At 35.7% G+C, this 15753-nt stretch overlaps 1 protein-coding gene across 4 annotated transcripts in view; it reads left to right on the plus strand.

Annotated features, from left to right (window-relative positions):
- The window catches only part of LOC149789007 (uncharacterized), a 94622-nt gene that overhangs the window by 37863 nt on the left and 41006 nt on the right, over positions 1-15753 (plus strand). For all 4 annotated transcript variants that reach the window (XM_089975165.1, XM_089975167.1, XM_089975166.1 and 1 more), the window contains 4 exons: positions 5176-5376; positions 11365-11580; positions 12968-13117; positions 15596-15647. In XM_089975165.1, the coding sequence (XP_089831291.1) occupies positions 5176-5376; positions 11365-11580; positions 12968-13117; positions 15596-15647 (619 nt within the window). The remainder of the gene's footprint in view (positions 1-5175; positions 5377-11364; positions 11581-12967; positions 13118-15595; positions 15648-15753) is intronic.

Below are 15753 nucleotides of genomic sequence, written 5' to 3' on the forward strand. Positions count from 1 at the left end.
TTAACATTCATTGATGCCAGTAAAGCGTTTTAATAAGTATGGATTAACTGGTTGATTCGTTTAAAAAAGAATGAATTGCCCGTAAACTTCTGTTATGACGCAAGAAATACTTTAAAGACTGCTACCAGAGTTTTCCATTGAAATTCAGTATGAAAAAATATCAACTGAGGTTCCGTACTCGGGTCTTTGCTATTTCTGATTGATGTCAATGGGGATAGCAAACACCATGAATTCGCATGCGAGAATATTTGCTGATGATACTTTTCTTGACAAACAATGCATCGACAAACGACTGGCGTGTTACTCTTAACAATTGGAAATATATAGTTAATGAACCAGTCAGACTGACTAAATTATAATTTGAAAATATGAACTTGCTTCCTGTTAAGAGTACGACATTAACCTCAGCACCTAAAAGGATTGCTCATATAAGAATGATTATTCAGAACGCATTTAAATATCTATATTGCGCGCGACTAAAAGCTCTTGTAGCATGACAGCTTTTGTAAAACTATATAACCTATTCATACTCACAATATTAGAACATACTTTCTCTGGGATAATTTGTCTATTGTAGAGTCAGAAAGATTAGAGAAAAATTAAATTTTAAGCTGGACGTATCGTTACCCATTTATTGCCCTAGAGAGTCTGGTTATGAAGAAGCTGGATGGGAAAAGCTTGCAGAACGAAGGAAAAAAAGAACAGATTATTAATAATCAAGAACCTAACCAATTAAGCGACCTTCTTCACAAAGGAGATAAGAATCGTATCATTATTATATAGGTAACTCACAAAACATCAAACTAATCTATACCAGACTGTATTTTTCTTTCGGACCGCTCCTGTTGCCTAGTGGTTCGGATGCGGTAAGTCATGGGTTCTAACCCGGGCCGAGTCATACAAAAGACTTATAAAATTGGCACTAACAGCTGTTTCGTTAGATGCTCAGCATTAAGAGGTTAGTGTTAGGACCGGTCGGCCTGGTGTCAGGATAATGTGATTCGGTGGGATGTCATGTTACATGTCTGCAGTATGATGCCCCAGTGTTAGACATCACTATAAACTGCCACACTGCAGACATCTTAGCGATATGACTGAAAATTGTTAAACCTACGTTCAGAATTCAAATCCCACACCCACAGACACACGCACATACATAAATATTTTTCTTTCTTCATTCTACGACTAGTCTTTGGAACTTTTTCCATGAAGATATTAAAAATATATTTCAATCTTTAAAGAATCGTTTATCTTATTCAACTGGCAGTCCATCAAATTATTTTGATATTGACAAACGTTGCCTTAATATTCTACATACTAAATTTAGACTACTAAATTTAGACACAAATGTGATTTCCTCAAATCCGATCGTTCACAGAGGGAATTTAGTTGTCTGCATGTGACTGATCAAGAAGATGTTGAAATGTTTTCAGTTGTCTTTTTCTATACTCAGTGATACCAGCTCTTTAGTTCTATCGTTCAAAACATTATTTACCTATATTTTTATTATTGAAAGGCGATGTCTAAGTAAGTAAAGAAACCAAGCCTGGCATAGTCCTTAATGTTCAGTAATATATCAACGAAACTAGATTTTGTACTACTTACAATTCTATTTTTATATGTATTAAATTATGAGATAAACGGAAATAGACAAAAACTTACGTAAACCAATGTAATATATTTCATGTCGCTCCAATACCCACTTCTATATCCCCCTTTTTCTCATTAGTTGTTTACTTACTGAACATCAATTCTAAATTTGTATGTTTAAAACGATTACTATTATCTTTCTGCGCGAGAAAATGCGAGACTGACCTTAGTATTGACTACAAAAGCAAAATTACAGACTATTGTGTGAAAATAAACGATCGAAAGTTTAAAAAAACTGCAGGTAGCTATGTAATAGAAGAATGCATTACATATAAGCACTGAATAAATATGATGATAATGTCACTATTGTGAGATCGCAGAGGATAAAACTTGCAGAACATAAAGCATTGTGAGTCAAACACTACCTGTCTCACGCTCTCCCTGACTCACTCTTAAATTTGTATCTCCTCGCTGGCAAGTATTTTGTAATATTGAATCCGAGTTGAATTTCAGCTTGTCCCGAGCCTCGGGCAAGTGGATTTTTAAAGCCCAGACCGTAAAATGTTAATTGTCGAAGATGAAAATCAGACTGTTTGTTAATATGTGGTAATGGTTCACTTAATACGTGGTAAGGTGTTCCATTTTGGAAAATAATTGTCAGTAACGTTGGGCTTGTGGACTTATCGATTTATTTTGTTTCAGCTGCAGAGGGAGAAGGGGAGGGTATTTGTTTATGAAAAATGAATTAAGGTTGTTTCTTGGTATGCCACATTGGCGCAGCGAATACAAATCACATACTAATCACACGTGACTGCATGTTTGTAACATTATCGGCTGGAAAGACCATATGAGTGAGTATTAGCCATCCTTACAATTCCTCCTCTGTTTGGCATGTAAATAATGATTGTTAAATAGTGAAGATGTATGTGTATGCATGGTCAGTTAGTGATTCTCTTCATGATTGTATCCTCCACTTTAACCACTACCACCGATCAGTCACTTCAATCCACCCACCACCTCACTTTACACGTCCGTTTGCTGTTTGTAGATGTAGGTGTTGGCGAGTCAGGAAAAGTTTTTGTCACTCAAGATAGGCGTTGACTCGTGGAGTTCCACACTAATAAATCCAGACAAGGTCCACATTTACCAGTAGACCTTTTAACGTTAGTTCGTCCATAGAAACCATCGGATAAAGGGACATATTTAGTGTTAAATTCCCATAGATTTCCAGAGGATCATATTTAATGTTAAATTCCACTGATCCCAAATAGGGTCAAATTTATTCCGATAGGTCTCCATAGTGTCTCCTTTATCCCTCATCATCCCCAGTAACTATTTACATGCTTGTAATAGTTATCAAAACGATACGTAATACATTCATAACATTTATTTGTCAAAATTGAATTTGAAACAAATTTGCATCAATATTTAATTAAAATATACGTTTCAACTGTTATGTTCAATATTGTCTTACTTAACAAGATATTGATTAGGTTTCGAATGCAAATATGAACATTCCTATCGCGTTCATATAGAATAGGGAAAAAAAAGATATTATGTTAATAATTCAGTTTATCTTATCAATTTATCTGTTTTATTTTGATTAATTAAATTATTAATTTAATATATATGCAACAATAATCATATAAATTTCATGAAAATGTCTGTATAAAAATATACATTTTACGATATAATTACTTGTTAATGTGAAACTCATTAACCTTTTTTAAAATGTTGTAGGAATGATAAATTACCTTGTTCTCTAATTTATACTACTTCTTCAGCAAATTTGCACATGAAATCAAAACCTCGTTATGTTTCTATTATGTACATTAAATGCACTGTTCACATAATATTTTACAGTAACAGATATAGCTACAGTTGATTTGTCAGTTTATTTGTTAAATTTTACAAAAAGAAAAAAAAAAAATCCCCTTGTGAACATTCTCCATAGTAAACTTGCTCAGGGAACTAACTCTATGTTCCGGTCTATTAATATCACTTTTCCTGGTCGTGTAATTTCCCATGAAAGAACGTTGCAACTCTGGATTCCAAGAAAATAGCCTCGAAAATTCGAAAGGGCTAAAGTTGGTGCGGTTATTTCATTTCCCTTAGATTTACAAGTTACCAAACATAGAATATGATCTGGAAAAAATATGTACATATCGCTGAAATGACCATTCAACCCAACGTAACTCTAGAACCGTGACAACTACCGGTTAGCATATAAAACGTGCATCGATGTGTGTGGACAAGTCTGTCTGCATTAAATTGCACGATTTAAATAAGAGAAGATATCAGCCCTAAAGTGTCCATGAGTTTCAGTGCAGGTTTGGAAACTGATTTAAAAAAACAGCACTTTTAGTAAAACATCTAGTATTTATTTCTTTACCATTATGTACGGGACTGCTGAAGATTTGTCATGGTATTGTCGGCTGAAGGAGAGTTGACTCTGTGTCATGGGTTACATGTAGTTGTTCACTGAATGTGCTGTAAACTTCCTTTAAATCGGGTAATGAAATGAGTATATAAGTAATTGTATGTGATATGTTTAGAGCTTAATCGAGACTTTTCATAAGCTATGAACCCAGTAGTAATGTATTTGAGAATACATTTCCGATTTCCACAATGGTATTTGTCGATTTATGTTTTATACACGATCTGTTCCACATATCTTAAAAAAGAAAAGTTGAATTTTATCAAGTTAGGATCATTTGCAGTGCACGTAGCATTATTTCCATTTTCAACGACTTTGCGATGACTATACTTCCCAAGGAAGATGATGAGATTGTTCAAGTAAGATATCGCACGCGAGCATCAACATCAGGACCTTAAGAAATACAAATAATGCTGTAGGATCTTCTAGGCAACGACATTTTACATTAAGGCTTGAGCTAAGTGTAATGATTTCGGTACGAGTAAACCGCGCATAAAAACCTATCTCTAATTTACATGAAGTAATAAAAGTAATTCATAAAGAATTCTTATTGAAGATACATAGAAAATATATCTCATATTTCAGCTTCACAGAAGATGGCACAGATTACATAAATTTTTGTTAATGGAATCCCAGATGTTATAAGAAACATGATTTATGTGCATACGTGATTGTTTCTTGTCTGGTGTTTGGAATATTATTTGATACATGGTTTTAATGCACACAGGTCACTTTCGTGATTGATATTACACATTTCTTCGATGTGTGGTTTCTGCGCACACACGTCTATCTCGTGCTTGGTATCCAATACATTACTATGATAATACGCTTACTAAATATTTTCGAAAATAGTATCCTTCATCGGAAAGGCAGGCTGCGATTTATTATAACGCATCAGACAGGAACTATCAATAACGGTGTATAGTTTTCTCAAAACGTAGTCACTAAAAATGGCGGATTATTTCAGAGGAATAAAACAAATATCACGATTGTGGAAAACTTCTCTCTAGGACAACTATTTACCCCATCGTTTCCAGTTTAGGAATTTTCTTGTGAAGAGGTGCCATTCATCTTTATGACATATTTGTCTCTCTTTATTGGAATGATAGCAATGAAATCGGTTTTATAGATTTTTGCTTCCACTTCAGATGGTACTCCTCTGAAAGTCATCAGTAAGGGTGAGACTGGAAGTCTGATGTCTTCAGACCGCAATATTCTTCTTCATTACAAGGGAAGCCAGTCTAAGGGAGACAAGAAGTTCCAGACTGACTTTTCCTTTATCAAGAAATATGAACAAATCATGCCTCCTCCTACCTTGCTACATCCTTTCGAGTTCGAGGGTGACGCAGGTACGTTTATAAGTGTTTCTTCTACTTCTGTCCCTATCCTACGTGTCTTTCCCTAACCTACGTGTCTTTCCCTATCCTACGTGTCTTGCCCTATCCTACGTGTCTTGTCCTATTGAGTGTACGGTGTATGAGAGTCTGTATGTATGTGTGATAACTTATAGAGCATAGTGTATTGAAATCTTCATATATGTGTGGTAACTTATTATTGTGTGTATCATAATCTGTATATATATATATATATATATATATATATATATATATATATATATATATATATATATATATATATATATATATATATATATATATAATGTGTGGCAACTTATGCAATGTACTGCACATCAGAATCTGTACATATGTGTGGTAACGTGCATAAAGTGTACAGTACACCATATTCTTTATATATTCTTAAACATATTTATATATTTATGCTTTTTGCTCATGTTAAACACCTTAGAGAACATTTTTTATGAAGAGTGTACAGTTTATCAGAATATTTATATATGTGTTGTAATTTAATAAAGAGTGTAAAGTGTATCAGTCTGTATACATATATGGTAATTGATTGAGCATATTGTATTGGATCTTTACATATGTGTGGTAACTTATTATAGTGTGTAAAGTATATCAGAATCTGTATATACGTGTGGTAAATTAGTATAGCGTGTACAGCGTATTAGAATCTTTACATATATAGCTTAGATCCAAGTCTCTTCTTCTGTGGCTAATTTTTGTCCCATTTTTAACGCCTCAGACTGCACAAAATTTTAATTGCAATTGTATACATGAATTTTCTTTGATGTATGAAATGATGCTTAATATCAGACGCTGCGCATCTATCTTATAAATATCAGTCAAGTTCCATTGCAAAGTAATTAGTAACGGTGTACGTTTTGGTAAGAGTATCCTCACCTACAATCATTACAATGCTGTTTATTCATATGGACCAAGGGTAAAGTCTGATGCACAGACGTAACCCTCTTTACTGCTTTCTTGTTGCATGTAGTTTGATAAAAAAATCTTTTATTTGATACATCGGGCTACCTAAAGATAAGAATAGAAGTAAATGTACAACAAAACGTTGGAGAATTGTTTTAGGAAGTAAAATATATACATATATTTTTTTTTACTGATACTGGTGAAAACCCTGCTGTCGTTGCAAGCTCTCTCACAGTACTTACAAGAAGCAAGTTATTGAAATACTATAACTTCCGGAAATATATAATATTTCAACTTGTAACCGATAAAGAAAAATTTAGTAACGGGACAGAAATACGAGTAACGTGAGTTCGTGAAAAATGAAGTGCATGAAAGGTTTGTAGAAATATTTTTTAATCCACTGTGCTGCCTTCGGAGGATTATATTTCACTCTTCCGTAGAAATTATCAGTGCTATTCCATCAAATCCAATCTCTCACAAGTAGGGCACCTGTTGCAATGTCATCTAGAGGAAAAGAAATGCATCATTGCCAGAGTCTCATCTTAAAATCTACATAAAAAGCACAAATCTCTGCACAAAATTGAGATGAATAAGAGAGCAGAACCCTTAAACAAGGATGAACTGCACAATGACGAGCAAATTCTTTCGACGATGAAAACAAAAGACCTGATTACTAGAGAAGCTTTTCGCTTATTCTGTCTAGCTGCATACATAAAGTCTACTCCAATTGTGATAGAAAGTACTATTGATTTTATTGACCATAACAGAACCTTTGAAATTCGTATTGTAGATATACACATCGACTTGAAAATGAACAACGGCCTCCTGCATTCAACGTTCTTTGTGACACTATAATATTTTATTCTAGAAGAAGTGGCAATTAGGTATATCTGCCGCAAGGTCCAGAATCGGCCGACGAAGCACTAAGGCTGATGAAATGCTAAGGCGACGCAGTTAAGATTACAATTCAGCAAGGTCAATCAAAGTTAAATATCATTCTTACTAGTATGATATCACTAAATGATGACAGTTTGTGGAACAAAACACAACTAATCTACCACCGGTTAGAGCTTGATGTAACCCTTGAAGTCTCATCCGAAGACAGTCTTGATAGTTCTGTATCCTCCAGTTTATATGTTAAACCCAGACAATTGCAATTCAAGTGTCCATCTGAATATCAAGCAACCAGCATCATTATTCTAGATGGATCAACATCGAGTGTGCTGCCTCATCTGATAAGTTTCATCGCTTGGTTCATATACATTGCATGATATGACTATAGAGTTCGATATGGTATTATGAAGAGATGCATAACTATTTCAGAATGTTTGGTTCAAGAAATATACTTTTCATTCGCATGGATTCTGTGTCAGCTATATCATGGTATCGCGTTTTGTTAGCAGTTTTGTAAATCTGTAAACAGTGAATTCTGAGTGGTGTCCACGTTCCAACTGGGCTGGTACCTGGATATGCGGGTGGATGCTTGTTGCCTGAAGGAATTCACAGTATATTTTATGTGTCATGAAACCAGTTTATTCCATGGCTAAAGTGGTTTTCTCAGCGATCTGACACGAAAGAGCACGCCCGAAAACACCTCTAAGCAAAATACTTTTAAGCTGATCAGAAATTTCCAAACTATGTCTATTAACAATATATTCAACAGATCATATGTTGAGATCTGATGTGCATGAAAAGGTTATAGAAATAGGTTGAAATTCATTAGATGCGCTGCTTTCTGAGACTTATATTATACTCTTCCATGGAAATTAGCATGCTTGTTTCCATTTGGTGTACTTATTCTTCTTTAAATTTGTACATGGTGCAGAACAAGTGGTTCAGTTTAGGATAGGTATTTTTTTCTGAGTACAATTAAAACTACGTGTATTTGTTACTCACAATTTATAGATGCCAGGGCTTCTGATATGGCCACATAATCCATTTCATAACCATTAAAAAATCAAAAGTGTACGTATTCAGATTAGGTCTGTGCAAGCTATACAATGGCAATCGTATGCAACCACTCAGCAGTTAAACTGAGCTTCTGGAAATGCATTCCGGACCCACACTATTATTTTAGGTGGCTTATATTTCAAATGCTGCTAGGTTAAAGAAATTGGAAAGATGTATTGGGATGGTGGTTGAAAAGACCTTTGGATGTAGTCGGATGTCCATCGAGGGTGTGAAGTGGAACTTATGCTGACCAGTAAACAACTAAATCGAGCTGTACAATGGCAAAGACAGGCCTGTAAATCTTTCTGGAGATGTCAATCTGTGCATCTATGAGATGGTGTGAAACAACCGGGCGTGAATCACAAACACCACATTTGACATAATCTTATGAATTCACAAGCTTCATTAGCGAAAGACAATTACGCTGCTCAAGGGTTGGATAAAAAATTCCACATGTTAATGTAAAATATCTTACAGAGATTCACAGGTGGATTTGTGCGAAGTTGCCCACCTTCAAAAACAGGGACATATTTCTATAACTTGTCCAGAAAAGCTCGCAAAATATCATACCTAAACGTGAGGGCGACTAGGGTAAGCGTTTGAGCAGCCTAAGAAATATTACTCTGCCTGAAATCGCTCCATATATTGACCTATTTATTTGTTAGAGATGCAGAGACTGCTATAATAACTCAAACCCGCTTTGATTCTGGGCAATATGCAGTTAGTGACGTCGACTTTGTGACAACATTCAATGTCCATACAAAGGAGAAAGTTACTAAGGTATTGTATGTAGTCTAAAGTCATAAAACATTAACACACATCTCTACAGTTATGGCCGAAACCCTTGAAATACGCAGTACATCCATCTGTCTCTCTGTTACAAAAATGGCACTAATAGCTGCATCGCTAGGCGCTCAGCATTATGATGTTAGTGTTAGGACAGGTCAGCATGGTGTCAGGATAAAATACGTGACTGGGTGGGACATCATGCTACATATCTGCGGCATGGTGCCCCAGTTCTAGACAACACAATAAACTGCCACACTGCAGACATCGTAGCAATATGACTGAACATTTGTTAAAGCTACGTTAAGAATCCAAATCGCACGCACACACACACACACACACACACACAAACACACACACACATTGTCTCTGTCTCTCTCTGTATGTCTATCTATCTATCTGTGTGTGTGTGTGTGTGTGTGTGTGTGTGTGTGTTTATGGACAGCAAATTGTCCTTCAGTGAATAAAGACCGCAGCTTCTCCTAGGCGTTCCCTACAACTGGTCTACAGACATAAAAAAAATTGGGGGAGGAAGAAAATAACAACTTGTAATGTTAATACCAATCCAGAAATTGTGTTACGTGGAGGCTTAAGTCTTGACAAATGCAAGGATCATGCTACCGTATACATTGTGATTAGTCATCGAATGGAAACGGTCTCCAATGTTCTCTTTTGTAATGATGGCACAGTTATAAAATCAAACAAGCAGAATACTGTCACAAATCGGATGAACTCCAGGAATTTGGCAAGGCTAAACAGGTGTCTTTTAAATACTTTAAATGATCAAAGTAATGTTGCGCATTTCAATGTCACAACTATAGTATTCGTTTTTAATAAAAGTGAATAGATCCTTTCTTGGAGACTTGGGCCTATACATTAATAACACACCCCAGCCTCTGTCATTGTTTCTTTTCAATCATTTTTTTTCAACTGTGTTGGACATAGATACATATTTATCCAGTTCGGTCCTGACGTTATCAATGCCAATGTTACTTTCATTAGTAGACCGCTGCAATGGACTAGTGGTTTGAGCGTCCGCCTCTGAAGCAGGAGGTCGCGTGTCTGAACTCCGGCCACGACCTCCGGCCCAGTCCTGGCTGTGTCAGACCAAAGACTTATAAAAATGGTACTCGCAGCTGCCTTGCTCAGCATTAAGAAGTTAGTGTTAGGACTGGTCGGCCTGGTGTCAGGATAATGTGACTGGGTGGAACATAATGCTACATGTCTGTGTCATGATGAACCAGTGCTTGACATCACTATAAACAGCCACACTGCAGACATGACTGAAACATTGTTAAAGATACATTAAAAATCCCAAATACACACACACACACACACACATACACACACACACACACGCACACACACATTCAAAACACACATATTAATATAACTTTCCTGGAGGCAAATAAAATCATACGTCAACTCATATCGCTTAAGTTATAATCACATCATTATTGGTCAAGATCATCTAGAAGCCACGACATGAATGTGATGTGATGTGATTTGGAGTTTTAACGTAGCTTTAACAATTTTTCATTCATATCGCTATAATGTCTGCACTTTGGCAGTTTATAGTGATGTCTAATACTGGGGCATCATTCCGCAGACATGTAGCATAACAGCCCACCCAGTCACATTATTCTGACACCAGGTCGACCAGTCCTAACACTAACCTCTTAATGTGAGCACTTAGCGAGGCAACTGTTAGTGCCATTTTTTAAAATAAGTATTTGGTATGACTCGGCCATGGTTCGAACCCATGACCTCCCACATCCGAGGCGGACGCCCTAACCACTAGGCCACTGGAGCGGTCCGCCATGAATGTTACATGATTCTTGGAGTCGTCGCTATTCATTCTGTCCTAAAATATACTTGCAAGCAAGATCACAAATTACTAAACATGTACAACGTCTTTCAATGCTATGCTAATCTTGGAAAATTATTATGTAATCTTGGAAAATTATATGTAATCGTACGTACGTATGTACAAAATGCACGTATGTATACCATTTGCATATGTGTATAGAAGGCATGTATGTGTGCATGCATCTATTCATATATTAATCCATCTTTCTGCCTCTCTGATAGTGTTTGTCTACCTATCTACGCATTTATCAATTTATTTCGCTATTTTCGTATCTGCTTTTTAATATATAAGTTGTTATTCAGAGAAATGTGGATCCATCAATTTATACAGCCATGATAAGTCTGTATGGACGATTACTTTATGATTAAACCTTTAGATGGTAAGTATATGAAAATATTTTTACTTCACATAAAATGAGTTATGCGTTCTTCCTCTTGTTTTAGACTGCAGTAATTATTCTGAAGATTCTCCAGAACTACAAATCAAGTCACCGCGTGATACGTTTGGCCTATACCCGGACAAGAAACACTGTGTTAATGTGTTCCAGAATAAACTGGATCCAAGTGCGGTAATCCAGGCAGAGTTCCTCAGTTTTGATTTAGAGGAGTCGGAGAACTGCACTCATGACTATATGGCCATATACTTTGGTGTGAGGAAAGGTATGAAGAGGGATATCCATTGAATGGGTTATATTCAAACTGAACTATAGGCATAGCGGAGATAACTCATTTACGTAGTATTTCGTTTGAGTTTGTTCCCTTTAAAGCATCTTTAAAGAAATATAATTTATAATAAGCACAACTTGACAATTTGTGTACATTTGTTTTTAAGAAACTATAGAATATATAACTATCAGTATATCTTTAACAGTGGTTTTGATATGTGAGTTGGCCCTTCAGTCACGAAAGATTTACATTTTTGTGGGGTTAGGAATGTGTGATGTCCCTCACTAAGCCAGCTTTCGTTCGAAGTAAATGCTTGATTGCAGGTAGGTGAGGTTAGCGTGCAGTCCAGTTTAAAGTCGTTGATGGCTGAGTACACATGCCACTTTGAATCCATTATGTACACAAAACAGTAGCTTCGGCCTAAGACATGCCTTAAAAACAGACCATTTTATTTTTTAATTCATGCTCGAATCGTGTTATCGAGAATAATGGCCTATAACCAGAAGCAATGATTGTACCAGTTGGAGAACAAACCTTAAACGCAAGGTCATGGCCTGCATGGCGAGCCCACAATTAAAACATTGGTGTAATGTCTATAACCTTGGTTACAGGATCAAACGGGCAAGCGTGTCAAACAATGAATTGCTTTAGCGTCACAAGGATTATTTCGAAATATCTAGAAAATCTAGGAAAAAACTTTAGGAAATAGAAGCGAAAAGGAAAACCCTTTAGTGCAGATTTTATATTGCTTTGACGGTCAAGGTGAAACCAAGGCCACAAGGGAGAGAGCATAAGTATTTGCATGAGCACTGTACTGATTCTCTTCAAGTTATGATGAGAAATCTATGACGAGTTTAAGAGATATATGCAAATGAATATTTTAGCAAATGATGTAACAAACTGCTGACGAATCTGCTGGCAGCATAAACTTACTTCAAACTCTACAATTAAACGACTATATATATACAATATGTTAGGCCAAAAAAAATATGGTTTCGTGGGGTCGAAGCTGAAGGAATGGATTATACACGTTATTTGGTACAGAACGTTTCTGTTACGCTTAAAGATACAAGATCTTACAAGATACGTAATTATCTAAACATTTATTAAATAGGTCAAAAGGCAGACTATGAATTGGAATGAATTAAACATTACTGCATTTATATTTGTTTGCGTTATCGATATTAAGGCAAGTGACGATAATGTTCTGATTTTAATCTTTTCAGAACTTGAGAAATACATATTAATTCTTTCCAACCTATTACATAGCAGAGTGAGATCTATATTTGTGTTACGGCGTTATTAAATACATATTTAGAAGTGTTTATAAGTCCTTTTGTGTAATTTTGTATAAATAATGTATTCTACTTTGATTAAACAGAATCACCAAGTCTGGGAAACTTTTGCGGTGAAAGTATGAAAGGGAAAATTATACAGTCGACTGGAAATATCCTTAAGCTGGAGTTTAATTCCGATGATAGCTACGGTCTGACTGGCTATGACATCAAAATTTCAATTGCACCAAGGAAAGGTACGAGCACTTCTGGCCTAACTTAATTGTGGAAGCAAACCGTGGATGTTGTCTTTGGGTCGTCCCATGTATTATCAATTATTATAAACGTTGTAAGGTGATGTTGCAGATGTTCATGAATATGATCACGCTTCGTCCTTGCTTACCTAGAAATTAAATGCATCACAATATTTTATCTAATAAATCATTGCTTCACAGTGAATCGAAGCACATGTTATTGCTCTTACCCTAATATTTTGTTGATTTCAGTTGAACATGAGGCATAGGACAAGCTTGCAATGATGTAATTTATTATTTGATATTTTTAAAAGGTATGTTTGTCAATATATATATAGAAGGCATTTTACATTTTATTCGAGTCTATGTGGAAGGTTTAGCAATACATAAAGGCATATAATGAGTTGAAACAGTGCTACATAGCTTCCACGCAAAAAATCTGCAACAGTTTAAATAAATTGCGTAACTGACAACGAACAGTGTGAAACTAGTATTTAGATAGCCGAGCGCTTTCGACTCTTTAATGAGTCTTTTTCAAAGGCAAATACAAAACATAGACAATACAAATAAATACAACAGAAAAACGGTTATTTTTGCGAAATTTTACATGGCTGTTTCTACAGGAATTCAACCTTTTAACTCTGTTATGTGTCAACTAGTTTATTTCAGCTTGTTGCTGATACTGGAAAATATTTGTATTGACCTAGAAATTGATCAGGCATAACAACATTTGTTATTTTATGTAAATTTATGTAAGCGGAGATTATATCCCGGATATTTCATTGTTATAGTAGCCATAGGCTATTAAGCAAATTTAGAGAATTATTTAAAAGAAAATGTGTCGGCTACAAAAGATAATTTTGTTTTTTATTTGTACATGGATATCTTTTCCTAGTCTTCTTGGTTTAAACCGCATGGTTTCAATGTTCTAAGGCGGCGTATCCAGTAAGATTCTTTTTCTTTCCTGGCTTGGGGACTCCAGTTGGGGTTGTGAGCAATTGCAATATAGACATCTACTCCAAACCAACCGACAAACACCAGTATCTCCTCCCAAGCAGCTGTCATCCAAAACACTGCATTAAGAACATTCTATATAGCCAGCCACTTAGTATACGCAGAATTTGCTCCGGCGATGAAACATTCCTAAAAAGGTCTAAAGAGCTATCTAGACATTTAATTTACCGAGGCTACGACAAAAAACTGGTTACGGAGACAATTCAAAGGGCTAAACAAACAAACCGCGATGACCTACTAAAATATGGAAAGAAGGATAAGGCTGATAGGATACCATATATCCTGTCCTACCATCCAGACAACCCCAAAGTAGGTAAAATCATCGGGAAAAACTGACCCATCGTGGAATCGTCGGACGCACTAAAGTTAAACCTCCATAACAAACCTGTAGTCGCCTACCGGAGACCAAAAAACCTCAAGGACATCCTATTCAGGGCGAAGCTGTGCGATAAAAGGTGCAAAACCTGTCAACATATGATAGAAACCAGGACATTTTGTATCACAGTGAGTAGAGAAAAATTAAACATACATGGTCCAAACAAAACGTGCAAAACAGAGAATGTAATTTATCTCATCACATGTAAGATCTGTAGCATCCAGTATGTCGGAGAAACTGAAAATCTACACAAAAGGATCAACCTTCATAGATCTGATCAAATGACAAGGAAACTGTACAGAAGCCCGGTCGCAGAACACTTCTCCTCCCCTGGCAACACTTTCAGTGATATAACCTTTATTGCAATTGCTCACAACCACAACTGGAGTCCCCAAACCAGGAAAGAAAAGGAATCTTACTGGATACGCCGCCTTAGAACATTGAAACCATGCGGTTTAAAAGCAAGAAGACTAGAAAAAGTCAACCATGTAGAAATAAAATTATCTTTTGCAGCTTACACATTTTCTTTTAAATAATTCTCTAAATTTGCTTAATAGCCTATGACTACTACAACAATGAAATATCTGAGATACAATCTGCGCTTACATAAATTTACATAAAATAACATCAATTTCTAGGTCAATACAAATACTTTCCAGTATAATCAACAAGCTGAAATAAACTAGATGACACATAATATAGTTAAAAGGTTGAATTTCTGTAGAAACAACCATGTAAAATTTCGCAAACAAAACTGTTTTTCTGTTTTATTTGTTTGTCTTGTCTATGTTTTGTACTTGCCTTTGAAAAAAACTATTAAAGAGTCGAAAGCGCTTGGCTAGCTGGACACTAGTTTTGTACTGTTCGTTGTCAGTTTATTGCATTTATCTTAATCAATTCCTGACACACGTGATCTCTTGCTGGATCCAGTGCACTTAAAAGGATTATTATTCGCCATATATATATATATATATATATATATATATATATATATATATATATATATATGCCTGTGTGTGTGTGTGTGTGTTCAGTTAAAATAGAACACTCACTGTAACAAATAATTGATATGAATTGTAATTGTTTTTTAGATTGTCCCTGCCCAGACCGAACCGTGTGTGTGAAACAGGAGGATATAATAAGGTATAGGTATTAGTCTGTGTCCAGATCGAACCGCAATTTCGAAGCACTTACAACCTCAATAGTAAAAGCGCACCTAAAACTGAACATGCACGCAATGACTACAGCT

The sequence above is a fragment of the Sinohyriopsis cumingii genome, chromosome 11, assembly GCF_028554795.1.
Source record: "Sinohyriopsis cumingii isolate HCF-2022 chromosome 11, ASM2855479v2, whole genome shotgun sequence".
Taxonomy (NCBI): Eukaryota; Metazoa; Mollusca; class Bivalvia; order Unionida; family Unionidae; genus Sinohyriopsis; species Sinohyriopsis cumingii.